This window comes from Protomyctophum bolini (genome assembly GCF_963924005.1).
Source record: "Protomyctophum bolini genome assembly, chromosome: 5".
Taxonomy (NCBI): Eukaryota; Metazoa; Chordata; class Actinopteri; order Myctophiformes; family Myctophidae; genus Protomyctophum; species Protomyctophum bolini.
In genome coordinates, this window is record NC_137866.1 from 33,420,050 (window position 1) to 33,447,530 (window position 27,481).

The 27,481-nt window shown below is 44.3% G+C and overlaps 1 protein-coding gene across 4 annotated transcripts; it reads left to right on the forward strand.

Annotated features, from left to right (window-relative positions):
- The first annotated feature begins 151 nt into the window (after positions 1-151).
- On the forward strand, positions 152-27,480 carry arhgef19 (Rho guanine nucleotide exchange factor (GEF) 19). 4 transcript variants are annotated; one of them, XM_080763259.1, is made up of 16 exons: positions 152-521; positions 18,510-19,236; positions 19,706-20,182; positions 20,769-20,901; positions 21,017-21,102; positions 21,239-21,492; positions 22,079-22,239; positions 22,330-22,482; positions 22,655-22,784; positions 22,989-23,063; positions 23,163-23,252; positions 23,369-23,532; positions 24,375-24,533; positions 24,743-24,816; positions 26,099-26,203; positions 26,329-27,480. In XM_080763259.1, the coding sequence occupies exons 2-16, from the start codon at positions 18,531-18,533 to the stop codon at positions 26,481-26,483; spliced, it is 2,922 nt and encodes a 973-aa protein (XP_080619385.1). In that variant the 5' UTR covers positions 152-521; positions 18,510-18,530; the 3' UTR covers positions 26,484-27,480. The 4 variants fall into 4 exon arrangements, with proteins under 4 accessions (XP_080619385.1, XP_080619387.1, XP_080619388.1 ...); XM_080763261.1 differs by having other exon boundaries at positions 22,330-22,434; XM_080763262.1 differs by having other exon boundaries at positions 26,310-26,490.
- The last annotated feature ends 1 nt before the right edge of the window (position 27,481 follows it).

Below are 27,481 nucleotides of genomic sequence, written 5' to 3' on the forward strand. Positions count from 1 at the left end.
GTTGAAATGAGACACTAAATAACTATTAGACTCCAAGGAAGGGAGGGGAGGGCGAGGGAAAACAGCAGAGTGCTTCCCCAACAGTAGCAGGGAGAAAGAAAGAGAGGGAGGGAGCAAAAAGGAGAGAGAGGGTTGTAGGGAGAGAGCGAGAAATGTGAGCGAGGAGAGGAGAAGAGCTTACAGAGGGATCTGCATTGTAAGTAGCCCAGAGAACAGCAAGTGGTTGTTGTTGTTGGAGCTTTTTTTCAACCTGTTTTTCTGCTGCCTGAGGAATACAGAAGGACAGAAGAGGGGGGCTTCGGAGCAACGGCTTCGTCCAGGACCCCCTGTCCGGGTGCCGCCGGGGATTTGCAGACGGGAGTTTAAAGAAAACCAGGGAGAAAGGGGGAAACAAGAAAGCCGAGAGGAACGCAAGGCAGCAATGGATAGCACAGCAGCGGCTCAGCCTGACCCTGGGACGGCCCGGATTCAAACAGCGATGCTGGCCACCATCCAGCATGCAACATACTGACACTCATGAGGTACAGTACACGGGACAGTAACCGCACTCTCTCTGTGGGTTGTCACACTGTAAAACCTCAAGTGGAACTCAATGGAACCACAAGGGTCCATTCGGTCCGTACACTCTTCAGAGTCAGATTAACACTGAGGTTTTTCCCTGTGTACACTGCAAATAAGATCTCAGTCTCAATATGTAGATGTACTTTTTCTTTGTGGAAATCAATACTGGGGACATTCCGTTCCACTGTCAGTGATTATGTAGCGTTTAAGTGTTTTGTTTGTCGGGGATGGGGTGGTGAAAGTTGAGCCTGCGTTGTTTGTCTGCGAGTCACCCGGGCTGTGCGCCGCTGTGTGCACTTTTGGAGAAAGGGAAGGGGGGGGGGGGGGGAGAAAAAGTAATGCCACTGCTGCATGTCAGGTGCACTGCTTTGTCTGTGTCAGTGTGGTGCACTAGCTGCTGGAGACAAAGGTAGCACTGTAGAGGATCTGTGTAGAGGACTCTGTCAGCCTCCTATGGGATATACCAAACGCACTCGCCGTGACACGTTATGTCACCGCGCACAATATATATATATGGGATGCATTCTTCCTCTTCACTTACAGACATGACATTGTAATGACAAAGAAAACTGAAAACGGGCTTTGGTGTCTTAAAACTCCTTTTCATCATAATTGGGGGGGGGGGGGGGGGGAGTGGCAGGTATTGAAGCACTGAGCGTTGATGTACAGTACTCTGCTGCCGGGCGTGATGTACAGTACTCTGCTGCCGGGCGTTGATGTACAGTACTCTGCTGCCGGGCGTGATGTACAGTACTCTGCTGCCGGGCGTGCGTGATGTACAGTACTCTGCTGCCGGGCGTGATGTACAGTACTCTGCTGCCGGGCGTGCGTGATGTACAGTACTCTGCTGCCGGGCGTGATGTACAGTACTCTGCTGCCGGGCGTGATGTACAGTACTCTGCTGCCGGGCGTGATGTACAGTACTCTGCTGCCGGGCGTGATGTACAGTACTCTGCTGCCGGGCGTGCGTTGATGTACAGTACTCTGCTGCCGGGCGTGCGTTGATGTACAGTACTCTGCTGCCGGGCGTGATGTACAGTACTCTGCTGCCGGGCGTGCGTTGATGTACAGTACTCTGCTGCCGGGCGTGCGTTGATGTACAGTACTCTGCTGCCGGGCGTGCGTGGCGCGTCAGCGCTGTGTTTCACGTGCCGTGACACACGCGCACCTTCACATTTATGTGAATAAGCATTGCATAGCTCATGCATAACCTTCCTCCCCAGGGTTTTATGATTAGCTTTCATTTTAATGTATTCTGTTGGAAGCGTTGCGCGCTTGCTGAAGCAGTAGGCATTGTGCAGAGAGAGGTGAGGTCGGTTCTAAGCCATGGGCTTCGGTGCGATGCCTTACAGTGGTGGAGCTGTGAGTTGTTGCCGAGCGGGGCAGGTAAGTGCATGTCTGGACTATGTTGGATGAGGGGTTGTTAAAAAAAAAAAACGAGATGAGACTGTACATGGCTGAAAACTTGGCGCCGGTGTTGCACTCTCCTCACTGTAGTATTTCTTTTGCAGGGCACAGTGGAACTTAAGAGTCGAGACGTTTCGTAGCCTTAGGCTAAGTGTGACCCCGTGTTTGTAGACACTAAAGCGCAGTTTTCAAAGTGCGGTCCGGGGACTCCCCAGGGCCCCTTGAGGGGGTTCGAGGGGCTCCCCAGCAAAATCAGGACTGCTTTTTAAACACCGTTTCAGAAATAGCCGAAACATTTTCTCTATTTATTTTTATTTTTATTCTTTGCCTATAACATGCACAGAACAGGGACACCAGATTGAAAGTGGTTGGTTTCAGTATCATTTCACCAGCTTCTATACAGTAGGTTCTATAAGGTAATCCAATGACAGAATAATAATGTATAAGAATTATTATTCAGATCATAGCTTTCTCTTTCCCCCTTAACCAGTGGTGGAATGTAACTAAGTGCATTTACTTAAGAACTGTACTGTATTTAAGAACTGAACTGTACTGTACTGAACTGTACTTAAGGTATTTGTACTTTACTTGAGTATTTCCAATTTCCAATACTTTTACTCCTACTCCGCTTCATCTCAAATCCAAATATTGTACTTTTACTATTTTCAAAAGATTTGAAAACTTGAAATGGGACATTCACATTCTGCATAATGAGTACATTCTGCTTTTGGTACATTAAGTACATTTTGATGCAGATAGCCAGATACCTTTGTACTTTTTACCCAAGTACATTTTGAATTCCGGACTTTTACTACATTGCAGTATCGATACTCTTACATAAGTAAGAAATGTGGGTACTTTTTTCCCACCCCTGCCCCTTACAGTGAAGACAGTTGTAGCATTCTGTACTTACTTACAGGTGTCAAATGGGAGTCGACGGCTTAATACATGATCAATATGGTGGTTGCGAACGCATTGAGCACTTACTATGAGACCTAGCAGATCATGTCTGTCTGTGTGTGTGTCTGTCTGTCTGTCTGTCTGTCTGTCTGTCTGTCCCGCTATACGTCCAAATATGGAGTGTGTTGCATCAGCAATCACTCAGCTCCATATATGGGCACAAAAGGGGCCAGGTCCACAGTAACAGCGGGACAGACACACAGACAGACAGACAGACAGACAGACATGATCTGCAGGGTCTCAGCTGCGTTCGCTTCCCGCGTTTGCGCGTCTTACTGGTTTATACTCTTAATACATGATCAATATGGTGGTATACTCTTAATACTGTACATGATCAATATGGGGGTATACTCTTAATACTGTACATGATCAATATGGGGGTATACTCTTAATACTGTACATGATCAATATGGGGGTATACTCTTGACTGTTTGAAAACCACTGCACTAACTAAGGATAGAGTGTTTGGTTGCATGTTCTATTGTGCAGGGACGTGCACACATAGACATCAAAGGTGCCCTTTCCAGACCACGAATGCAGCATCTATTATGGTGAAAGAAATGAAAATTCCACTCCTTTCCTTGCCATGCCGGAAGGCAGCATTCAGGAGAATTGCTTTTTTTCCTAAGTCTCCTGAACTTGAACACAGTATTTTGCGTTGACATTTTTTTTTTCCGAAATCCATGTCGTACACCGCATCTCCACTAGCTAAAGAGTGCTGGGTTGTGCCCCAAAAATAGCTGATCTACAAGCTCTCAGCGTGTCGCAGCGCGACACGTTGTGAGCTTGTAGATCAGCTATTTTCACTATTTTTGTTCAAAAGTGACCTCTTATGGGATTTCAGCCCCTGCCTCTCTAACACTCTCTGCACGTCCCTGTCTATGTGTGTTGTTGTCTCTGTGTGGCAAACCGTACGAGTATAATATGTAAAATGTATGTCTGTTTCTCCAAGGCGACCGTCGGATATTCTCTGGCGCAGGCGGTTTGTGCATGTTTTTGTCTATTTGACCCAGAGTCTCTGGCAGGGCCGTCTTCAGTTGCTCCGGGTTGTTGACACAGCTTCGTGATGGACAAACACACGACGCAACGATGACATTCAACAGCCAAGCCATATAACTGTTTAGTGCCCCGGAATCCCATTACGCACTTCTTTTAGTACTGCTTTGGTGAACTGGCGTTTAACCCGTTTAGGACTGGGACCAGATTCTACAAAATGTCTTCTAAATGCTGAGACTTTTCTGAAAAACCTATGTTTCTATATCAGTGGTTCTCAAACTATTTCATATCAAGCAAACCAGAAATCCTACTGTATGTAATTGGCCGTCGACCCTCATCTCAAAATATGTTGTTTCAGAGACCTCCCAGAAGCAAAGATACAAGTCAAAAAACGTTTGCTGTGAAAGAGTTGCACTCGTTTTCACGATTTAATGCCGTGCTATACGAGCTTGCAGATCTGCTATTTCTCAACAGCTAAAGTTTAAAATAATGGTTTAAAGTGGTCAAACGCTATACGGCGACACAGATGCGTTCCCGTCGAAAATGGGTTAACTTAAAATAGGTCACTCAACCCCTCCAGATGTCTTTGGACTCGCCTCTCGCAGCGTAATGATGGTCTGTAATGTAGCAGAAGTGATGGAGGGTGAGCCCGGGTGATGCCCTGCCTGCTGCTCCGTCTGTGCTCGGGGATGACTCAGTGTATCGTCACGCGAGCTCGTCTGCGTCCCGAGTTCAAGTCAGAGCCTCTGTCTGTGTCTGGCAGCCTTGTCTGTGTTGTCCCATTATGTGGAGGACGTCTGTATGCAGATAGTACTGTACATGCTGTACTGTAGCGTCACTGTCGGCGTTGGTGTGGAAACTTTGTCTGTCCGAAACGACAGTTAATACTTTTCAGGAAATGGAGAAAAAGAAAATGAACCTGCATGTGTTCACTCCAAATGTGTATATTCTTTTTAAAACACAAGCTCTTGTTTATACTTTTCATTGGTTAAAAATATACCCCCCCCCCACACACACACACACACACACACTTAACCACTTTCACTTAAAGAAAAATAAGTACAAATAGCGGATCTACAAGCTTGCACCGCGTCCTGAGCATTGCATTCTCCCTACTATTGTGTGACACTGTAGTTTAACAAAGTATAGGCATTTACGGAAATATGCTGATACAAGGTTTCAATCCAGACGGCAATGGTATTTTGGGCTGCAGCACAAGTTGGTACACAAGCTGGGCAACTTTCAAGGTGTGTTTCTGGCATCATTATGTGAATCACTATGGCTAGGTCTGTTCGTCGGACACACCACCTTCGTCATATCGAAGCATGAATACACAAGTGTACAGATCGTCTCCCACTGTGCAGCATCACAGACTGCAGGGTAGAACATGACAGCTGTCTGTCTCTCTTGTCTGTGCCAGTTTTCTTATCTTCTGATTGTGAGGCCCATAGCAGCAGTGACGGATTAGATTTTTGGTCGAGGCCTGTTCATATCATGCCTAGATTTATAACCACACCGTGCGCCCTCCACCCAACCCTCCTCCCATTCATCGCTGCATGTCTGGAGAGCACCTGCCCCATCACCTGCCACTCAGACACGCTCTGTGTGTCTGTGTGTGTGTGTGTATGTGTGTGTGTGTGTGTGTGTGTGTGTGTGTGCGCGTGCGCGTGCACACGCCGTGCCCCACCCTTCTTCCCCACCTCTCCCCGACCAACTTTGGCATGTACTGTAAATCCTACACACACACCATCAAAACAAGGTGATTACCCTCAACCCCACCGAGTGCACTGAAACCCCGCTTCGAAAGTGGAGACAAATTTGCCTGCTGACCTCCAAAGTTCACTTTTTGTCTTAAAGTGAAATGATACTATAGTGTTTTTGACAAGGGTCAACCACTTTCTTAGCCTTTTCAGCGTTTGGCCTAAATAGCAGTGGGCTTAACGGTGTATAATAGTAGCCTTTGCTTTTTTGCACGTGGATAGTTGAGTTTCTTTGTTTGTCCCCTGCCTCAGCTTAGTGGGCAATTTCATAGGAATGACAGGGGCCTAGTCATTCAGGGAATGTGGAAAGTGTCAGAGGGTCTCGTTGGGGGGGGGGGGGGGGGGGGGGATGGGCAGCACAGGAGTTGGACGTGAACTTGTCTTGAAATGCTCGATAAACTTGACCACTGACAGATTTATGTTTGTTATGCTGTCTTCTCAATGATGTTTGTGTTCCTTAACCACTTTCGACTTGGTGATGACCCTATTTTGGTCTTGTCTTTATACTGTAGGTAGTAAAAATTGCAAACATTTATAGACAAACTTTTGGCAAAAACAGGTGAACATCAGAGAAAATAGTAGGTTCACAGCATGTCACAATATGACTTGTACTGTAGATCTGCTATTTTTGAAGTAGTGGATAAAGTAATCCGGTGCATACATCAAGCATACATCAATATGTTCGTTTAGATCTGGGTGGCATTCTTCGGAGGATTTAAGAACCCCTTAAAGGCTGCACATTTAATGATTTTAACCTGCGTGTGAACGGATATTTGCATGTGGGAATGTTAAAGCAGACGTGAAAAAACCTTAGCCTGGAGGCAATGTGGGGAAAAAGTGTCTCTCCGGTTGTGTTGCTTGCACACCTGTCTAGGACTGTAGCCTTCAGGCTAGGCCAGGTTGGGAGTTGGCCAATACGGGTAGAGAGTTTCACATGCACACTCATGCAAGAAATAATGCATTTTTTTGACCTGGGAGGAATGACTTCTTCCATAGAAACTGGTTGAGATATGGTGCTTCCTTGTTCCTTGTGTTAATTTACTGTAAGTCTAAAAATGTTTACACTGTGCCATGTGTTTGCCGTGTCGTAGCTTATCTGACAACTTCCTTAAAGAAACAACTCGATTTTTTCCCCCTTCTCTCTTTGTCTTCAAAATGTGCAAAATGCTGGCACTGAGTCAGCCCTTGTTGGATTCATCCCCTAATCCCGATGACACGGTGCGGTTTTTCAGTAATTTATTTTATTTTATTAGAGGGTAGGCCTACCTGTAGCTTCACCTCTCTGGGCAACAGCAAACCATCAGCAAACTGGAGACCTATAGCCGCATGGTCAGCTCGTTATGTTTGCGCCACTTTTACCTGATCACATTTCACAACAAGCAGCCCTTTGGGTTACTTGTCCATACCTGTCCAGATAATAAAAGAAAGGGGAGGTGAAGAGTGGGGGTTGCCAAGAAAATGCTGGTGCTTGGCTGAAAAACCTGAAGCGTGGCGACACAGGAAAAACAGCCAGGGAGGAGTGCGAGTTAACAACATGGAGGCGATGAATGCAGGAGATACATTAGCTTTAACCCACTAAAACCCTCTATTCTTAGTGAAACGGACCTAAGTACACTACTTATTTTCCACCCGTCCTACGTACACAAAATGTCTTCGCCACAAATAGGCAGTCTACAAGCTCAATAGATTGGCTTGTTTTGAATGTACCGTATATGAATGCTCAAGTGGTTAAAACCCTCTATTCTTAGTGAAACCGACCTAAGTACACTACTTTTTTCCACCTGTCCTACGTACACCAAATTTCTTCGCCACAAATAAGCAGTCTACAAGCTCAATAGATTGGCTAGTTTTGAATGTATATGAATGCTCAAGTGGTTAAACTCTAAAGTAGGTCAGCCTCTTGAGAGTTCAGTGGCAGAGGATCAGATGGGAATCGACGTGTAGCCGATTGATTGACAGTTTGAGTGTAGAGAACACCAGCCAGAGGTACTTTTAATACACATTAGAGCCAGAATGGGAGAAAAGAAAAAGAAAAAAACATGATAATACAAATAGCTCAAGGTGAAATGGGAACACAGCAGATAAGTGGATGCCAGACATTCTTCACAACATTCGGTGAACCTCAATGTAATAGTATTCCCAAACCACACTCAATTAAGGGAGGACCTGTCTTGGACTAATTTCCTAATCTGATTATAGTGGAGTTTATATGAAGAGGTAGATTCAATTTAACAAAACATGTCCATATGTTTATGTCTAATGTGTTTAAGAATAATGTACATGTTTTTCCAAATCCTGCTGAGACATAATAGTCCTTTAATCCTTGATATTATTCTTAAAGTGATTGTAGACTCATCATGACAATGTAATTCTCTTAAGGCTGTTGAGATTCACGTCCGAGTCCATGACCACTACACCAAGATTTATGTTTAGGGTTGTGGTTTTTAACATTACCAAATGAGGTCTGAGGCCTGATTCATTTTTTTCCCTTCTTTTTTTTGGCTCCAAAAACTGTTACTTCAATTCTGTCTTTGTTTTACTGAAAATAATTCTGTCACATCACTGATTTGTTCAATGCATTTGTGCTTGTATTGAACTATAGACGGTATCAGGTACGGTCTCCCCTAAACCATCTCACCCCTCGATTGTTCTTGTATTCTTTATTTTATTTGACTGAGAATGAGGTTAGAAATAAGTTTAGGGTTAGGCATAGATAAGGTGGGGTTAAGTTTAGGTATAGGGTTAGATTTAGGCATAGTTTTACTGAGGTTAAGGTTAGGAATAAGGTTAGGTTTAAAGCATAATATACTTAGTTTACTTTAGGAGTACCAGGCCGCACGGTTCCGCCGGCTGTACGCCCGGGGCGAGTTGGTAAAGGGGCGAGTCGCTTGGTATTCTCAGTAACTACTGTATAAGACTAAGCAAATGTGCAGTATTTTAGATAACATTACATAACATTTAAATATGTTAGCTGCATCTTTGAAGTGGCTGACCATGATGACAACAATCAATGTAACAATACAAAGTTTCTTTATTAAAGTAATGTGGTATATTCCTGGAACAATATAATCAATATTATGCATGTGACCTGAACACAGACACCCAAAGTCCTCCTTTCCTAGGAAGTTATTCTCACACGGGCTTCAGCCGAGCCTCCAATATCAAAGATCCCACTGTTCTTTGTCAGATGGTGCTCATTATGGGATTGTGTGGATTTACTGCAGTGCGTTGGATCCTCCTCAGCCCATCGTATTTGCTTTAAGTAGCTTTTATGACTCATGAATCATGATAGTGCAACATAATTGGATCAGGTCATTTGGTTGTTGCTGCATTGCGCAGTAATGTCCTTATTATGTTCAAATGGTTACATACACTCTTCACAGTTGCATTAACACTGGGATTTTTACTTGGTTTATCCCTTGCTGTTTTTCCTAGCTTTCTATCTGTCTGGAGTTGTTATTGTGGAAGGGCATGGGGGGAGGGGGGCAGGTGTCAAAAGTTCCCAAAGTCTTGACGTTTGCATGTGAGATGGTCCCCATTTTTTTCCAGGCTTTTAAATGAGATATTGTTGTTTGCCCTGTCTGTTTATATTAGCCCCAAACCTGCTCAGCTGAGCCAGACCGGGACAAGGTTAGGGAAGGTCTCCCTTATGTCTTATTACAGGCAATCAAAGATGGATAGATACCACTGCAGTGTATACATACACACAAACGCATGCGCGCGCACAGCCGCACACACACGCACGCACAACATTCAGTCATTTGTCCAATGGGGGCCTCGTGTCAGTGCCCTGTGTGATACTAAGCCAGGTTGTCAGTATTGGTCTTGATGGTGTCTTGGTGGGACACGGGTATATCTGCTGGAGGCTATAGAGTAGGATTAGGAGGACCCACATCGTGTGTAAACATTCGGGTGCCACCCCTCGACCGCTCCTCCTCCTCCATAGCCTCTGGGAAGCTCACCTGTCTGAGTGGGAGCCGGACGGAAGAGGGACAAATACCAAAGGACCCCCTGACCCGAATTCACTCAGCCATGCTCACGGAATCCAAATGGCTTATTTTACAAGGAAAAAAAAGAAGCCAATTAGCCGGTCACTTTGCCCTCCTATGCACATGCTTCTCTAGAATGGAATGGCTGAAACATTTTGCTGAGATATTTGAATTTGGAAGATGGTCTGACACTAGATGCAGCATACAAGACCATCTGACTCACCTCATTGAGTGATCAGAAATGGCTTTAAATTCAACACACTGAGAGCCACATTTTAGCCAAACCTGAAATTAAAATGTGTGTATTCACAATTCAAGAAGCAATAAGACAGTATAGTGAAGGATTTAAATAAAGCCCGCTATTTCCAAAGTCACTGAAAGGAATGCTTGAAATAAACCTTGTTATTTTTCTGTGGCTAGTTAACATCACTCCTTCCTCTTGGATTCCTCTTAATAAACAACGATCCCTAAACACAAGAAGCAGAGCGGAACTTTTTCCCAGAAGTGACACACAAAATGATGTCATGTCTCCGGTGTCACTCGTCTAAGCAGACAGTGTGGGCTTCATGCAGTCTGCTGCCGTGCAATTAGTGGTCTGATGTGACAAAGTTTCACTGCGACCTCACACATACACAGGATCTGCTCACACCACACCGCCAGGACACTCCGGCCTGTCTGACCAAACAAACTGGACTCACAGCCATGTTACCCACCCAGAGCCCACACGTTGTTGCCCGCACACGGCCATAATCCATCCTCATAAAGTATTGTCAGATGCAAGATATTGTGTGTAGTTTCTGAGATTGAACTAAACACTGAAATCCTGACAAAGGAAGACTGATTCTCCAAAAAAAATGACCACTAACCAACCACCATGCATGCACAGAACCATCAACCAACGTCACACAAACCACACATCAGAAAGTAAATGCTCCGGAAAAGTCTCTTAAACTCCCATCAACCACAAGCGTTTCTGACGGTGAACACATTTTGTTAATTGTAACACCCTCGTCTTCCCTGGTAAACATCAAACGGACTGTAATGATGCTATTACACAACATTTTGGGCTTTCACAAAGCTGAATCAGCGTTGGGTTTATACTCGTATTCATGCCAAAGGGATCATTCTGAGCCTTCAAGATGAAAAATCATATTATAAAAAAATATATGCTGTATATCTCCTTTTATCGCTGCTGTCATAAAAGAGATGCCAGAGTGCCATCATTCATTAAGTGCTGTATGCAGACATGCTGTCTTACGGCAGCCTAGAGAAATTACAGGGAGCAACTCTGGCAGCAAAGTCCATAAGGCTCACAAATAACACCCTGCTATGACAATGAAAATTATAAGTCTTTGGAATTTATTTGAATGGCCCGATATAATAGCATCATCATGGGGAATGCAAAATGCATGTAATCGGATGCTTTTTGTGTTTTGATGAATGCGGTGAGTGGGTTATTGCCACATGTTGACTGCTTTTATACAAAAGAATACTTTGATTCATGGACTGAATTGATGTGGGGTTCATGGTAACAATTGACCTGCTTATTATTGAGAAACAGTCAAATCTGAGTAAAATTAGCTCTCCGGATATTGCTGTGCAGGCGCCATGAGAATAACTGACCAGTAAACGCCCCTTAATTTGAAAGAAGGATTTGGCAATAATGTGTAAGCACCATACAGTATGTTTGTAACAGGATTAAAATGTATGGTAGCATTATGAGTGGAGGAGTTTAGTGTTTCCACACAGTAAAATCCTCAATGCTCATTTACCTCGGAGTGTACTGTACAAATGGGCCGTTACTGGTCCATTTGGTTGTACACTCTCAGAGTTAGCAGCATAAGCTGTTCCCACAGCCTCTTGGGTATCCTGTGCTTGCCCCAGTCGCACAGATAAAGGCTGCCTTTGTCTGCAGCAGGGAACAGGTAACCGTTTGTGTCTGCTCTCTCTCTGTGTGTGTGTGTGTGTGTGTGTGTGTGTGTGTGTGTGTGTGTGTGTGTGTGCGCGCGCGCGCGCGCACAACAATGTATGTGTGTTTAAGAGAGAGAGGGAGAGGGATAGAGTCGACCAGGTTTCCTACCTTTGCAGTGAGAGTGGGTGTGGCTGTTTCAAAAGGGAGGGGTAGGATCGTACACGAGTGTTTGCGTACGGCATGTGCATGTGCCTACAGTCAGTACACACATAGGTGTGTACTGCCGTGCCGGTGGTGGTGGTGACACATTCAAGTGCACGTGAATGTCTCGGCGTGTGCATATTATGCACGTGTGTGTGTGTGTGTGTGTGTGTGTGTGTGTGTGTGTGTGTGTGTGTGTGTGTGTGTGTGGGCGTGCACGTGCCTGTGCATATTTGTGTCTGAACTATTCCACTTACCTGGTGTTTAAGTCAGAAGTTGAGGATTAGCTGTTCAGGAAGCAGGGGGGGAAACAATCACAGACTCTGCCTCAGTGGGCTCTGTTTAAACAGCCTGTCAAGATGGACGTGTCCCCACTGCTCTACTTCAAGCTGGACGTGTCCCCACTGCTCTACTTTAAGATGGACGTGTCCCCACTGCTCTACTTTAAGATGGACGTGTCCCCACTGCTCTACTTTAAGATGGACGTGTCCACTGCTCTACTTTAAGATGGACGTGTCCCCACTGTGTCCCCACTGTGTCCCCACTGCTCTACTTTAAGATGGACGTGTCCCCACTGTGTCCCCACTGCTCTACTTTAAGATGGACGTGTCCCCACTGCTCTACTTTAAGATGGACGTGTCCCCACTGTGTCCCCACTGCTCTACTTTAAGATGGACGTGTCCCACTGCTCTACTTTAAGATGGACGTGTCCCCACTGCTCTACTTTAAGATGGACGTGTCCCCACTGCTCTACTTTAAGATGGACGTGTCCACTGCTCTACTTTAAGATGGACGTGTCCCCACTGTGTCCCCACTGTGTCCCCACTGCTCTACTTTAAGATGGACGTGTCCCCACTGTGTCCCCACTGCTCTACTTTAAGATGGACGTGTCCCCACTGCTCTACTTTAAGATGGACGTGTCCCCACTGTGTCCCCACTGCTCTACTTTAAGATGGACGTGTCCCACTGCTCTACTTTAAGATGGACGTGTCCCCACTGTGTCCCCACTGCTCTACTTTAAGATGGACGTGTCCAATGCTCTACTTTAAGATGGACATGTCCCCACTGCTCTACTTTAAGATGGACGTGTCCCCACTGCTCTACTTTAAGATGGACGTGTCCCACTGCTCTACTTTAAGATGGACGTGTCCCCACTGTGTCCCCACTGCTCTACTTTAAGATGGACGTGTCCAATGCTCTACTTTAAGATGGACGTGTCCCCACTGCTCTACTTTAAGATGGACGTGTCCCCACTGCTCTACTTTAAGATGGACGTGTCCCCACTGCTCTACTTTAAGATGGACGTGTCCCCACTGCTCTACTTTAAGATGGACGTGTCCCCACTGCTCTACTTTAAGATGGACGTGTCCCCACTGCTCTACTTTAAGACGGACGTGTCCCCACTGCTCTACTTTAAGACGGACGTGTCCCCACTGCTCTACTTTAAGCAGTGGTAGAAAAAGTTACAAAGTAAAAGTCTGGAATTCAAAATGTACTTGAGTAAAAGTACAAAAGTATTGCCATCAAAATGTAGTGAAAGTACCAAAAGTAGAAAGCAGAATGTCCTATGTCAAGTTTTCAAATGTAGTAAAAAAATCTTTGGCAGATCTACAAGCTCACAATGCGTCGCTTTGACCTTGTAGATGGGCTATTTTCAAAAGGCCGAAATGTATGTAGGGCTGACGTGGTTAATGTGTGTTTTTGTATTAATGAATTAACGAGTAAGTAAAGTTTTCAAATAATTGTATAGTGGAGTAAAAGTACAGAATTAAAGTACAAAATTTGACATACTCAAGTACAAATACCTCAAAGTTTATAGTTTAGTTTAGTTTAGTTTAGTTTAGTTTATTAGTTTGTGACAACTTTCCACCGTTTGGGAACCGGTTCAGTTCAGAAACACTGTGACCCCCTTTCCACCGGCTGGGAACCGGTTCAGTTCAGAAACACTGTGACCCCCTTTCCACCGGCTGGGAACCGGTTCAGTTCAGAAACACTGTGATCCCCTTTCCACCGGCTGGGAACCGGTTCAGTTCAGAACCAGAAACTCTGTGATCCCCTTTCCACCGGCTGGGAACCAGTTCAGTTCAGAAACACTGTGACCCCCTTTCCACCGGCTGGGAACCGGTTCAGTTCAGAAACACTGTGACCCCCTTTCCACCGGCTGGGAACCAGTTCAGTTCAGAAACACTGTGACCCCCTTTCCACCGGCTGGGAACCAGTTCAGTTCAGAAACTCTGTGACCCCCTTTCCACCGGCTGGGAACCAGTTCAGTTCAGAAACACTGTGACCCCCTTTCCACCGGCTGGGAACCAGTTCAGTTCAGAAACACTGTGACCCCCTTTCCACCGGCTGGGAGCCGGTTCAGTTCAGAAACACTGTGACCCCCTTTCCACCGGCTGGGAACCGGTTCAGTTCAGAACCAGTTTTTACTTTATGAGCCAAAATTGGAACGTTAATAAATGAGTACTACAGACGAAAAACTGTTTATGTCCAAATTTTATTCTGACCCCTCCACGAAAAGGCCTCGTTGTCCTGACCCCTTATCCATCATTTATACATTATGGATAATTAGTGTGAACTTAAACAGTTTTTCGTCTGTAGTACTCAATTATGAATTGAGTGTGCAAAACCATACTTATATTACATTGTTTATAGGATTAATATAAGTAAATTAATATATGATAACCCTTCCACAGTAGTAGCTTTTTCATATTTAATTTTTTTCTTCATATTTTCCTATATATAATGCCTCATTTGCATATTTAAAGATTTGTAACACCATAAATCATTGTCTTTGTGTAAGTAATCAACTGGGGAAGTTTCATGGTGATAACAATTTAATATAGGTATGGTTTTGCACACTCAATTCATAATTAACATTCCAATTTTGGAGCTCTGGCTCATGGACGGACGGACACCCATTTGAGAAGAGTTTGAGCCAGTAAGAGAAGACTTTGTCAACATGCTTTAAAAGTAGCCGATCTAGACAGTAGAAGCTCATAATGAATGCAAGCTTGTATAGCTTATTAGTTACTGTATTTTCAAAATTCAATGCGGCTTAAATGTTTAAGCTGTTCCTCATTTTGTTGTGGACCCCCTGGACCCCCCTCATTGATCAGTGGGGTTCCGACCATATAGTAGAGTACTGTTACTGTATGTGAAACACTTCAACTAGCACCTCATTGTGCAGTGGTTGGAGGAGGTTTCCCTACCTCTTGGATAAGTGCTAGTGGTAGAATGTGGGAGAACAGGGTTCATCTTTAAGAGACTCTCCCTGGAAACATGCTTTTAGAAATGCTGCTGATCTGATTGTACTGAATCAGTGTCTCAATCAGTGGTCCACGGACCACTAGAGTAGTGGTCAATGGCATAATTACAGGTGGTCAATGGGGGGGGGAAAGGTTGCCTGCCAGGCGTGTCCGTTGCCTGATGCATATCAAACTGGGAGAAAACAAAAAGCAGTGCTTTAAGAGTGTCTCTCTGGCAGACACAGTCAGGCTCTGACAGGGATGAAGACAGATGGTCAATGTGATCCATGGGCCTCACATCTCAGGTGAAAGGTGAGAGTGGTGAGGATGTGCTGTCTACTTCTAACTCTGTCTGACTGTTGTGGGTATTCTGTCTGGCCGTGTGTGTGTGTGCGTGCGTGTGTGTGTGTGTGTGTGTGTGTGTGTGTGTGTGTGTGTGTGTGTGTGTGTGTGCGCTCGTGCGCGATAAGTACAGGGGCTGTGATGTGTGAAGTGGTCTTTAATTAAAGCAGGAAGACATAGCTCAGAAGACACTGCACCCGACTGAGGTGTGCACCACACAGTAAAATCTTGAATGTTAATGGCACCTTTCGGGTCCATTTGTACCCCCCCTCCCTATGAACACTCATGATTTTGCAGTGGTGTGTGTGTGCGTGCACGTGCGTGCGTGCGGAAACACACATCCTGCACCAGTGCACGTGTCGTCTTAGCCTTCATCTCGCTAATTCCTGCAGGAAGCGCCTGAGCGAGCCTGTGTGTGCATGTTTGTGCGCGTATCGTATGGATGGCATGTTAAATGTGGACGGGTCAAACCGCAACAATGTAACGGGAGCCATGTTAACACAGTGAAGTCCGGACTAGCTCCATACATGACTTCCACTTCATCTGCTGGTGCTGGAGAGGGCTGCGCAACGACTGTTTAATTAACTCTTGACTCTGGTCCATTGTTACACTCCAGGATAAGAGTTAAATTGGATTTTAGTGTATAGTGCAGTGGTTCCCAAAGTGGGGTCCGGGGACCCCCAGGGGTCCTTGAGGGAGTTCCAGGGGGTCCCCAGACTCCCCAGCTAAATGATAGTTTGTAACTAAATGGACCCCTATGGGTCTGTAACTCAGAGAGTGTACAACGGGTCCATTTTGTTCCATTTGAGTTAAAGAGGGTTTTTTTACAATATACATTGCGGTCCCAGAGATAGAAATGCCATTAAATGTTGGTCCGTAGACTAATGCGTGTCAAACAAAACAGGGAGTCCTTGAAATTAAATGGGTTGAGAATCACTGCTAGAGCCGTAAAAACCTTCTCTTATGGGGGTCCCTGTCATATCTTTTCACATGGGGGTCCGCACGGCTAACGTTAGTGTCTATTTGGGGGTCCACTGGTATAGAGCACAGCCCACAGCCCTCTCCAGTGCTTCCAGATGAACAGAAACCTTCATGTCACAAATAACAATTCACTCACTGTTCATTATACTTGACCACCACTGTGTTACGTAACACATGATCAAGTCCATGGAATCCTCTGACGTCACCGAAGCCAATTTACCAGCCATGAGTTTCTGTGCTGTCACCCATCTCTAATCGCTGGATAAGCAGTTTGTTGCTGTATTTTGTATTTTGCTGGTGTTTTTAGTTACAGAGGACTAAAGCACCAGCAACAGCTCAATGTTCCTTTTTCTTACGGTTCTGTTTTCTTACGGTTACTTGTTGGGCTATCGAGCATCAAGGGTTCAATATTAAAGGGAGTTATTTTCTAGTCTTGTGTACAGGTACATAATTTGTTTTGTTCCGTCATCACTCATCAGATATTGTACCAGCGTTAATATCAATACTAAACATATACAACAGCAAGGGGGAATCATAAAGCAAGAGAGCAGTGTGACCGCTGTCCTATTGTGCGTAAGATGTTTGAAGCAAGATTGTTACTTAGATAGAGTATAACTAGGTTATAACATCTAAATGGACCTGTCCTGTGTGCCAGTGTCCATGGCATTGTTCAGCTCACATGCTGCCTCTGACCCCAGACAGGTGGTGGGTAGGGTGGGGGGGGGGTTAGCTTATTTCTTTTCCCTGGCCAGATTGTTTAGGCCAGTGCGGTTCCCAAACTTTTTCATGTCAAGGACCCCCCCAAATTGACACTAATTAGCCCTGCGGAACCCCATTTGAAAAGATATACCAGGGACCCCCATAAGAGAAGATTTTATACGGCTCTAGCAGTGATTCTCAACCCGTTTCATTTCAAGGACCCCCAGTTTGACATGCATATTAGTCTACAGACCCCATTTAATGGCATTTCTAACTCTGGGACCCCAATTTATATTGTAAAATCAATGTTAATTTAACTCTGAGAGTGTACAAATGGAACCAAATGGACCCGTCAGGGTCCCCTGGAGGCTGGAACTCCCTCAAGGACCCCTGGGGGTCCCCGGACCCGACTTTGAGAACCACTGGTTTAGGGGTGCCCACACTTTTTTGACTTGAGAGCTACTTTCAAAATGACCACCTCAACAATATCTACCCACGAAATAAATTAACCCATTGCTGACAATAGCAGTGCTGGCGTTACATATAAGACAAACGCACTTGGAATGGGAAATGGAGAAAATGGAATTGGTAGATATTTTTCGTAATGCTACTGAAGTTTGTGTGCAACAATATTGGAACAAAGTATTGCATTGTGGATTTGAGCGACAGTCCCTGTCCCTTTTTGTTGTCAATTCAAGTGGCAGATGCTGCAAATATATTTTTTATATGTAAATGATATTGTTAGGGGCATGGTCTACCTGCACAGCCTTTATGATCTACTGGTAGATCGCAATCTACAATTTACCTTTTGGGCACCCCTAGTTTAGGCATTGAATGAATTGAGACATTGACATTTGTAGTTGCCTCCAAATAATGTTGTTGCCAGAAAGGAATCCAAAATCGCTTTGAGTATAAATGTCACTGTGTCCATGGAATTTTACTCCAGTTATTGTTCTACGGAGCGGCTTGATATTTTCCAGAGACTCTTTCCTCTATCTAGATCTGAGATTTTAAGTACCATTGCACTGTCAATACATTGTCATTGTCCATTTACAGCTTCAGCCATGATATACATAGACCATCTTCTGTTAGTGTCTTCTCCTCTAAAGTCAATAAAATGTTACCAAATGTACTTGCATATGTACGTTTGGAAAATGGTCGACAGTAATGTAGCCTGCAGTGAGTCGTGGTCAATAGGTTAAACAGGCCAAACCTATCTCTATAATAATAATAATATCTATAATATTTTTAGGTTGGAATTATCCTTTGATTCTAATAAATGCTGTGTAAGGTATTCTATAAATCCCATTATAGGGCTCAGCAGTGACAGGGACTATATGGGGGAATTGGCAATGGGAGAAAATTAATATTTTAAGTGTCAGTGACTAATTAAAATATAAGTTTGTACATGGATATGAATGTGACCTCTTCCTCTCTTCTCTCCACTCTGCAGCGTCCATGAATTTGTTCCGTTATGCTCCCTGGGTATGGATTGTCGCCACTCCCTGACTTTCAGCCCCACCTCCACGCCTTTCACTGCCGAGGAGAGAGCCCCAGCATGTGGATCCCTGGCTCAGGCGAGTCCCAAGCTTTGAGTGAGGCCCGAGATGACAGATCTTTGCTGCGGCCATGCCACCACAAGCACGTCGCCGTGTGCCAGCAGGAAACGCTCGCCTTCATCGAGCTACAGTCACCCGTGACTCCTAAAATCAATGGCCTCGGTTCCGACAGGTCTGCCATTACTCTGGACACACAGTGCACGACGCGCACTCTGGCACTGAACGGTCTGCAGCACACGCTGAACGAGCTGAATGAAATACAAAATGGCCGCCACAGGAGGAGGAGCAACCTGAACGACGACCATGACGCAAACTTGAATTTGGACTCGCAGACTTTGAGAGGCGAGTTTGACGAGTTTGACGGCCAGAGCGACACCGGGACCGATGCTTCTCAGGAGCCGGAGAGACCCGTCTCAGTAACGACCGTGTGCCGTCCCCTCCATGCGGCGTTTAGCCTCCCGCTGTCTTTACCTCTGTCTTCCCTTTATACTAACCGAGACTCCTGGGATTCTCAGCTGCCTGGCTCCCCGTCCTCCCCCGAGGGCCCAGGGTTCCAGAGTCCAGACACGTACCTGCCACAGAGGAGAGCGTCTCAGGGTTCGCTGAAGCAGAAGTCCCTCCGTGAGTACCGTGATTGATTGATTGATTGATTGATTGATTGATTGAAATTTGTATTCACAGTTTGTAGAATGGGTGTACACTGTACAGTTCAATGAAAGTCCAGGTCAATACAAAAACGGCTACGAGGGTAAAACCAGAAAAAGCACTAAGACTTGTTTACACCAGGGTCCTCCCATTTTCAATTAATCAGAACATTTAAAGACGTACAAATATAGACCTACAGTACCTACAGTACACTCCAATGTTCTAATGGTTGGCCAAGTTGAAATGATTCAATCAAATCATTCATTTTAATGTTTGTGTAGGACAAAGTTTGTGAACATACACTAAAAGCTAGTATTTCGGAGGGGCTAGCGCTCCTCAAACAAATTGTGGCATTTTATCATGATCATTAGTGAGGACCAATTATATGAAGATATGTTGAAAAGTGTTGAAGTGGTCCTTTAATATTCTTCCTTCTGTTTGCTAGGGCGAAAGATGCGAGTCTACTCCCCGGATAGCTTGAGCGACGAGTCTCTCAGCAGTCCAAGTCTGGATGGAGAGTATGGTTTCCCAGGACCCTTTGCGTCATTCCTGGAGGAAGACGATAACGGAATCTCTTCCTCCGAGGCGATCACCAGTCCCTCGCCTACAGAGGCTATGGACCTCCCAAACCCGTTTTACTCTGACACTTTGCCCGAGGAGCCCCTGCATATAATAGAAGACTCGATGGCGGGAGAGGACTGTGAGAGCATAGAGACTTTATCTTCCATTGGGGGGAGCTCTTTATCGCGACCTCGCCAAGGGGACCAGGAGCGCCGGCGCTTCTCGGCCTCAGAACTGATATCCAGGCTGCAGCTGTCCCAGAGGAAGAGCTCCTTCACCCTGAAGTTGGGGAAGTCGCTGTCTGCTCGGGTAGCGTCCCGGGACAGGCAGAGCTCCAGCAGCCTCAGCCCCAACCCTGACTGTGAGTCGGCCGCAAGACATCATGCATGTCATCAGTATGCCAACGTTTTCATCCAAAATGTGTATAGAAGCACCACACCACAAGTATTAGAAAGACGTTCTTTATTGAGAATTCTGACAGAATTCTCAATAAGGAACGTCTTTCTTATACCTGTGGTGTGCAGGCTCCATCCAATATATAAAGAAGATGTACCCAAAGGTCCCAAGCCAGCTACAAGAATCTGATGAAAAAGTAGAACTAACATGACATTTTTATTTAGGCACTTTCTAAGAAATTGTTAGTTCAAAATAAGAATTTAATCAAAGCAAACCAAAGTCACTGGATTCATCATTATAAGCACAAAACAATGTGTGTACCGGTGACACAATTGTTCCTGGGTTAATTGATTGCTACAATTTGTAGTCCTAAAACCCGGAACTGACTTTGCAATGTGTTCCCTCTACAGATTTCGATAACATAAGCCTAAGGCCCAAACCGCAACAATGCAACTAGAATCATTGGTGTGGTTTGGACTTACACCCATTCATACCCATGAATTTTGTAGCTGTTCATTACCAACTTACAGCATCTGCTCGTTCCTCTTTAGCGAAGTCCAACATGAGGCATCGATGCTCGGGGGGTTCTAGTGACAGTGCCCCCCACAGTCCTGTTGGCCCCCCGCCACCACTGCCCTCCAGTGACTGTAGCATGCCGTTACATCGTTGGAGCACCAAACTTGGGTGACTATTCCCTGAAGGAGACACTTTAAAATTCAGTTATAGTCCGGTGCAAAGGCTGTCATGTCTAATGTTGACATTCTTTACGTTCGCTTGACTGTTCTACTCTTCCTCACAGGATGAGAAAGAAATCCATAGAGGAAGACTGGGGTTCACCTCCCCCTCTCACAAGTTCAAATCGCCTGTCTCGCTTTTTGCCTAGCTGTAAGTTGTCCTGCAATGTTCACATGCTGTATCTGTTTAAGGATACAGCAAGGATAAGGATTTAAAGTATACAATTGTATTGACAGGATCACGATCTCACCCTTTTCTTTCGTTTTGGCTTGTCTTCACATCCTAGCCATTCTATACCAGGAGTACAGCGACGTGGCCATTAACAGAGAGATCCAGAGGCAACAGGGGGAGGAGCCAAGCACAGAGGAGGAGCTTAGGGAAGAGGGGTCCGATGGCACGCCGTCTCCATCCAATCTCTCCCCGTCCAGTTCCTTCCGTTCGTCACGAGGCTCCGCTTTCGCTCTGTGGCAGGATATCCCTGATGTTCGAAGCAGTGGCCAGCTGGACAACTTCAGCAACGAGGAAAGGAAATTACAGGAGGTGAACATGGAACATTTAAGAAAGATTATGTTTTTTGCATTGGCATTCCTTCATCATTCCTGTGTAATTATTGTGTTCTTGTGGTTCTGTTAAGTTGCTATATGCATTTGTCCTTGAGTGGTTTGGGTCCAAGGAAGGCAAGGCAAGGCAAAGCAAGTTTATTTCACCAATAAGGCCAAGTCGTGCTACCCAACAACACGCACACGCACACTTCCAGGAGCAAATAACGGAGTCTGCATAATATATAGCAGGTAGCATGGCCGTAAGATACCGTTTGGGGACAGAGACAGCTGCCTTGGGTATAATTAACCGGTAGCGGGTAGTGCCAAGGGATAGTGCAGGGCTGAAAATAGGGCCCTCTGGTTATACAGTATTCAAATTGTCCGTAGATGAGGCATTTCTATTTTGATGGGAGTTGTCTTTTCTATATTGTTAACACCTCGATCCGAAGGCCACAAGGTCACTGAATGTGGGACCTAAACTACCGGTATGCTAGGAAAATGCACATTACAGCTGTCGTCAAAATAGTTTGTATTGTACATAGTTTGTACATTGACTGAGGTATATTATTTCCTTTTCAAATCAGGCCAAGTTTGAGCTGGTGACATCTGAAGCGTCATACATTCGCAGCTTGACGATTGCAGTGGACCACTTCATGTTCTCCCAGGAGCTAGGCGAGTGTCTGGGAGCTCAGGATAAACAATGGCTCTTCTCTAAGCTACCTGAGGTCAAAGATGTCAGTGAGAGGTAAGATGGCTTTTATTTTATGTGCCACTTTGGTTACACGAAATTCCAATGTATGTGTTGTCTCTGATGATTCTGCTTAATTATCCATAGATTCCTTCGGGATCTGGAGCACAGACTAGAAGAGGACATCCTGCGATTTGACGTATGTGACATCGTCTTTGACCATTGCCCAGCCCTACGTCGGGTCTACTTGCCGTATGTAACCAACCAGGCCTACCAAGAACAAACCTACCAGCGTTTGCTGTGAGCAACATTTTAATTCCCTATAGAATGTTAATGCTGAGGGAAATGCAAATGTTTCTGTATTGGCGTTCACGTGTTCTTTCATACCTGCCCTTTCTAAATTATCTTAATGCTCTACTTACATTTCTAAAGAGTGTTTCAGCTTCTAAACGACTGTCTAATATCCTCTCAGGCAGGAGAACGCTCGCTTCCCTAGTATCCTGGCTCGCTTGGAGGAAGACCCCATCTGCCAAAGACTTCCTCTCGCCTCCTTCCTAATCCTTCCTTTCCAGCGGATCACACGACTCAAAATGCTGGTGGAGGTACAGCAGTGAACTTTGATGACAGAATTCATGTTAGCGCTTGGTTTCAATTATGTGAGCCATCATCAATGGGTTATTTCTATTCTATTTCCAAGTATTTTGCAGCTCTTAGCTTAGCCCAGTCTCTTTGAATAGCATTAAAGTACGTGGCAGTGATGTTTACTATGTGGCATGTCTTCAAGTGATTTCTACTTTACCTTCTAGAATATCTTAAAGAGGACAACGCCAGGCTCGCGAGATGAAGACACTGCGACGAAAGCCTTCAATGAGCTGAAAAAGGTAGTGATTGACTAGTGAATAACTGGTGTAACTCAAACAAAACTTTGTTACGTTGTTATTACTTGACAGTAATAGCTATGTTGGACTATGTCTCCACAGATCATAATGGAATGTAATTTCAGTGTGCAGTCTATGAAAAGAATGGAAGAGCTTATTCACCTCAACAAGAAAATTAATTTTGAGGGGAAGGTAAGTTTTTGCACTTTGCTATATCTGCGTGACTTCGTTTTCCAATCTATTGTATAGCTAATAATAACAATTTCCATGAGGCGGCTTACTGTACACTGCAATCTTCCCCCTTCTAGATATTTCCTCTGATCTCTCAGTCCCGCTGGCTGGTCAAGCATGGTGAGCTACTGGAAGTGGACACTCAGGTGATGAGCATTTCTGGGTCCAAGCTCAAGTTCCCCACAAAGCCTGTGTACCTCCACCTGTTCAACGACTGTCTGCTGCTGTCCAGAAGGAAGGAGTAAGTCCTGATACCATGCAGTGAAGGAATTAACACCTTGGAAAAAAGACTCGCTAAACCCATGATTAACCGAGCATACCAGCATTGATACTGGACTGGACATTATCTATTCACAGCTTTGGCCATATTCTACAGTGTGTGTGTGTGTGTGTGTGTGTGTGTGTGTGTGTGTGTGTGTGTGTGTGTGTGTGTGTGTGTGTGTGTGTGTGTGTGTGTGTGTGTGTGTGTGTGTGTGTGTGTGTGTGTGTGTGTGTGTGTGTGTGTGTGTGTGTGTGTGTGTGTGTGTGTGTGTGTGTGTGTGTGTGTGTGTGTGTGTGTGTGTGTGTGTGTGTGTGTGTGTGTGTGTGTGTGTGTGTGTGTGTGTGTGTGTGTGTGTGTGTGTGTGTGTGTGTGTGTGTGTGTGTGTGTGTGTGTGTGTGTGTGTGTGTGTGTGTGTGTGTGATATACATACACACAGGTATATATCTCATTATTATATATTTTTCCCCAAATATTTTTTTAATTAATCAATGCTTTCAAGTGCATTATGACATGCATGACCACAATAATGGTTCGGTGAAATGCAGCGGTGTGTGTTACCTGTCTTAAGCAATTTTAAAATCTGAAAGTTTATTTTTATAGCTCATTTTTATTACTGAAATGAAATTGGAACTGTTGGCAGTAAGTAATGTCAAGTGTACCGTGAGTCGTAGTCAATGAGATAGATCTGCCAGACCACCAGCATGGTCCTTTAACTACAGTACCTTATCTCAAATGTAACAAGCAAAATACACTACTGTAGTGTTTTGTAGTGTGTTCACGTTGATCCCAGAATGACGTGTTCCTCTCGTGTTTCTGCGCAGCACGTGGAAGTTCATGGTATTTGTCCATGCCAAGATTGGAGAGTTAAAAGTGAAGGACCTCAGTCAGAAGCTCCAGGGCATTTCAGGCTTCATCTTCCACCTCCAACTCTGTGAGGGCCCACAGCTCAAGCATCAGATCTTACTCAAAGCCAATACTGAGTGAGTATTACTACTCCCACAGCTTACCGTATATAGCCTTCCCCACACTTTATAGAGCCTTGATGAGTAGTTTCCTATGAATTATGTTCTTCGAAAGTCCTGAACCATGCCAGAGGGCTTCTTTTTAGAAACCATTTCCTTACTGTTCTGATTGATTGGACATTTGAGCCTTTGCTCTAAACGTTTGTTTGTTTGTTTGTACTACCAAGGAGTGGAAAGCAGAGATGGATCACAGCAATGTTTCCATCTGACTCAGACATTGAGCAGGCGAGTGAGAATGAAGGTGAGTACGGTACTATGGTTTGCTCTAATGCGATGTTGAACTTAGAACCTTTGGCCATTGGTTCAGTGGGAAGGGTATATTATGTCCAAATATTGTTGATCTTAATCTGTTGTTTCTGTGTGCTGTATAAAAAGTAGGAAGTACATTCACCCTCATTGTACATTATGGTGAAACTTAAAATCTTAAAATCACACCAGCACCTTAAAGACTATAAACAAGAATAGGCAGAATTTCAGAAAATGTGCTGTTCATTTATGATACTGTTTTTAGGGGTATTAATAGGTGCTGGATACAAATCTGTTGTATGTCCACTCACTGTCCAGCTGAAAAATGTGTGCTAGTGCACACATTTAGAAACTTGATTGAATTTATCTTTTAAGGTTGTCATTATGGAGAATCCAATGCCATATTCTGATTTGAGATCAAATAAACGGCTTGAAACTCATATACTGTATGGCGGAAATCTTCATTTATAAGTCAGGTTATAAAAATAAAAACGTATAACAAATTCCTTACCAAGAAATGTGGGTTTCAGGTTGGTAGAGCGGGGTCTGCGTGGGTGTGGGTGTAGAGGTAAGAGAGGGGCTGTATGTCCAGGGAGTCCTGGGCTGTCTCCCTTTCCCTTCTACAGATTTGAAACACTCCAGATTCTGAGACTGAGCCATAATGATCAGTTACTGGGTGGGGACCTGCATGTGTTAATACTACTACTGGTACAACCAGATACTGACTCTCCTGTGTGAGTGCAGTCTCTGGGCTCCCAACTTCCCAAGTGCACCACTCTATAGCCTTGATGGGAGTCATGAGACATGTCTGAGCCAGCTGTTGGAGGGGTTTTACTTAGTTCATGGGAGAATTGGGAGGGGCTCCATAGTCCTGTCACACTCGTCCACCTCCCCTATAATTAGCATATACTTTATTATTTTTTACAGCGGGTATGTTATAAAGTCATATGAGCAAGCATTTGTTTGGAAGAAATATTCACCAATAAATTACAATTTCCACAATATATATGTGTGTTTGAAGCAGTTTCATCTGATCTCAAATCAGAATGTCATTGGATTCCCCATAATATATGAAAACCTCATAAAGAAAACTTCTATCGAGTTTCTACCTTGTATAGTCAAGATATGTTATTTAATATATTTCAGCATAGTGGAGGCTGCCATGTCACCAATAATGCGAGTACTGCCGCTGCTTGCCAGTAGGCAAAATAGGTGCACTTTTTTTTATGTCCTTTTATGTGATCAAGTGGGATTTACCTATTCTTTTTCATTGTTAGATCTATCTCAAGTTCAGTGCATCAAGAGCTATAAGGCACAAGAGCATGATGAGTTAACATTGGAGAAAGCAGATATTCTTCAAGCCAAAACCATTACCAGTGACGGTAAGACTCTTAACACCAATTTATCTAGTAGCAAATTGATCAACTGTAAGCAAAATATAACAAAAGACTTTCTGAATGGTGACCAAATTGTGTTTGGATTACTAAGGGTTGCTGTATTTTCCCAGGTTGGGTGGAAGGCATCCGACTGTCTGACGGAGAACGGGGCTGGTTCCCCAAAACCTACGTGGAGGAGATCACAAGTCGCAGTGCACGCCTCCGCAACCTCCGAGACAATATACGCATCAAGTGTGTCACACAGAAATTGGAGGTGGAACACTGAAATGTCCATCATTAGCGCACCGTGGGATGTGTGCACAATGTCATGTATACAATACAATTAAGTTTAATACGACTTTAAAGCTTCAATGTTGATGTTTTATCTTTAAATTCATGTGGGTCCAACATAATATATGCAGCTGCTAGAACATGCCAAAATTGCAACTTCCTTTTTGCATGCTGGCTGTGAATGCATTCAATGCTCTTTGAAATGACTAAGCACATTATTTCCAAAAGCTTTCCAAAGCTTTGGCTCTGTATCCATGGCTCTGTGCCTCTTGCTTTTATACATTAAAGGGTAAGTTCATTGATTTTAGACCTACAGTATATGAGTCTAAAATTGCCGGACTTAGCCTCTAAGAGCGGCTTGACAAATTGAGTTTATTAACTTAAACAAAAACTTTCCTAGACCCAATGCTTACATTTAATACGTACACACAGCACTGACTTGCATTTAGGCCTACATCTTTTCCCATCAAATGAGATTGGATCTATAGTTTTGGGGTGGGGGGGACTTGTAGTTTAAGGGAACTGCTCTCACCACTCCATAGACTGAAGGTCAATAACATACTGTAATGTAAGTGTACTGTATGTTATCGGTCAACCACTATTAATGACATTAAGATGTAAACCAATCCAGTGGCACATGAAATGTTTATAAATCGACTTTTGTTACACCAACTATGATGGTAGTTCTAATTTAAAGATTGCTGTTTTATGATTGCGGTATTTATGCTCCTATAGCTGGTTATTCTCTATGGAGATACTGATGTAAATTTACTTTCTGTACTAGATGTACGTAGCTACATGTATAAAAAAAATAGTATATGGTTCATTTACGTTTATGATAATTTATATGAGCAGGATTTGATATTCCATAATGCTGAATTTGGCAGTGAAAGATAGCAATATCAAACAGTATGATACACTGGATGTTTTCTGGGTTTCAGCACACCACTGTAGATGTTTGATTCTTAAAATAAATGCAAATACTCCTTTTAT

What these genes read in the sequence shown, in the direction of transcription:
- arhgef19 (XM_080763259.1), top strand. Translation starts at nt 18,531, where the DNA reads ATGCTCCCTGGGTATGGATTGTCGCCACTCCCTGACTTTCAGCCCCAC. An exon ending in CCTCAGCCCCAACCCTGACT is followed by an intron (nt 20,183 to 20,768) that starts GTGAGTCGGCCG and finishes GTTCCTCTTTAG; the next exon opens with CGAAGTCCAACATGAGGCAT. An exon ending in CCTTCAATGAGCTGAAAAAG is followed by an intron (nt 23,064 to 23,162) that starts GTAGTGATTGAC and finishes ATGTCTCCACAG; the next exon opens with ATCATAATGGAATGTAATTT.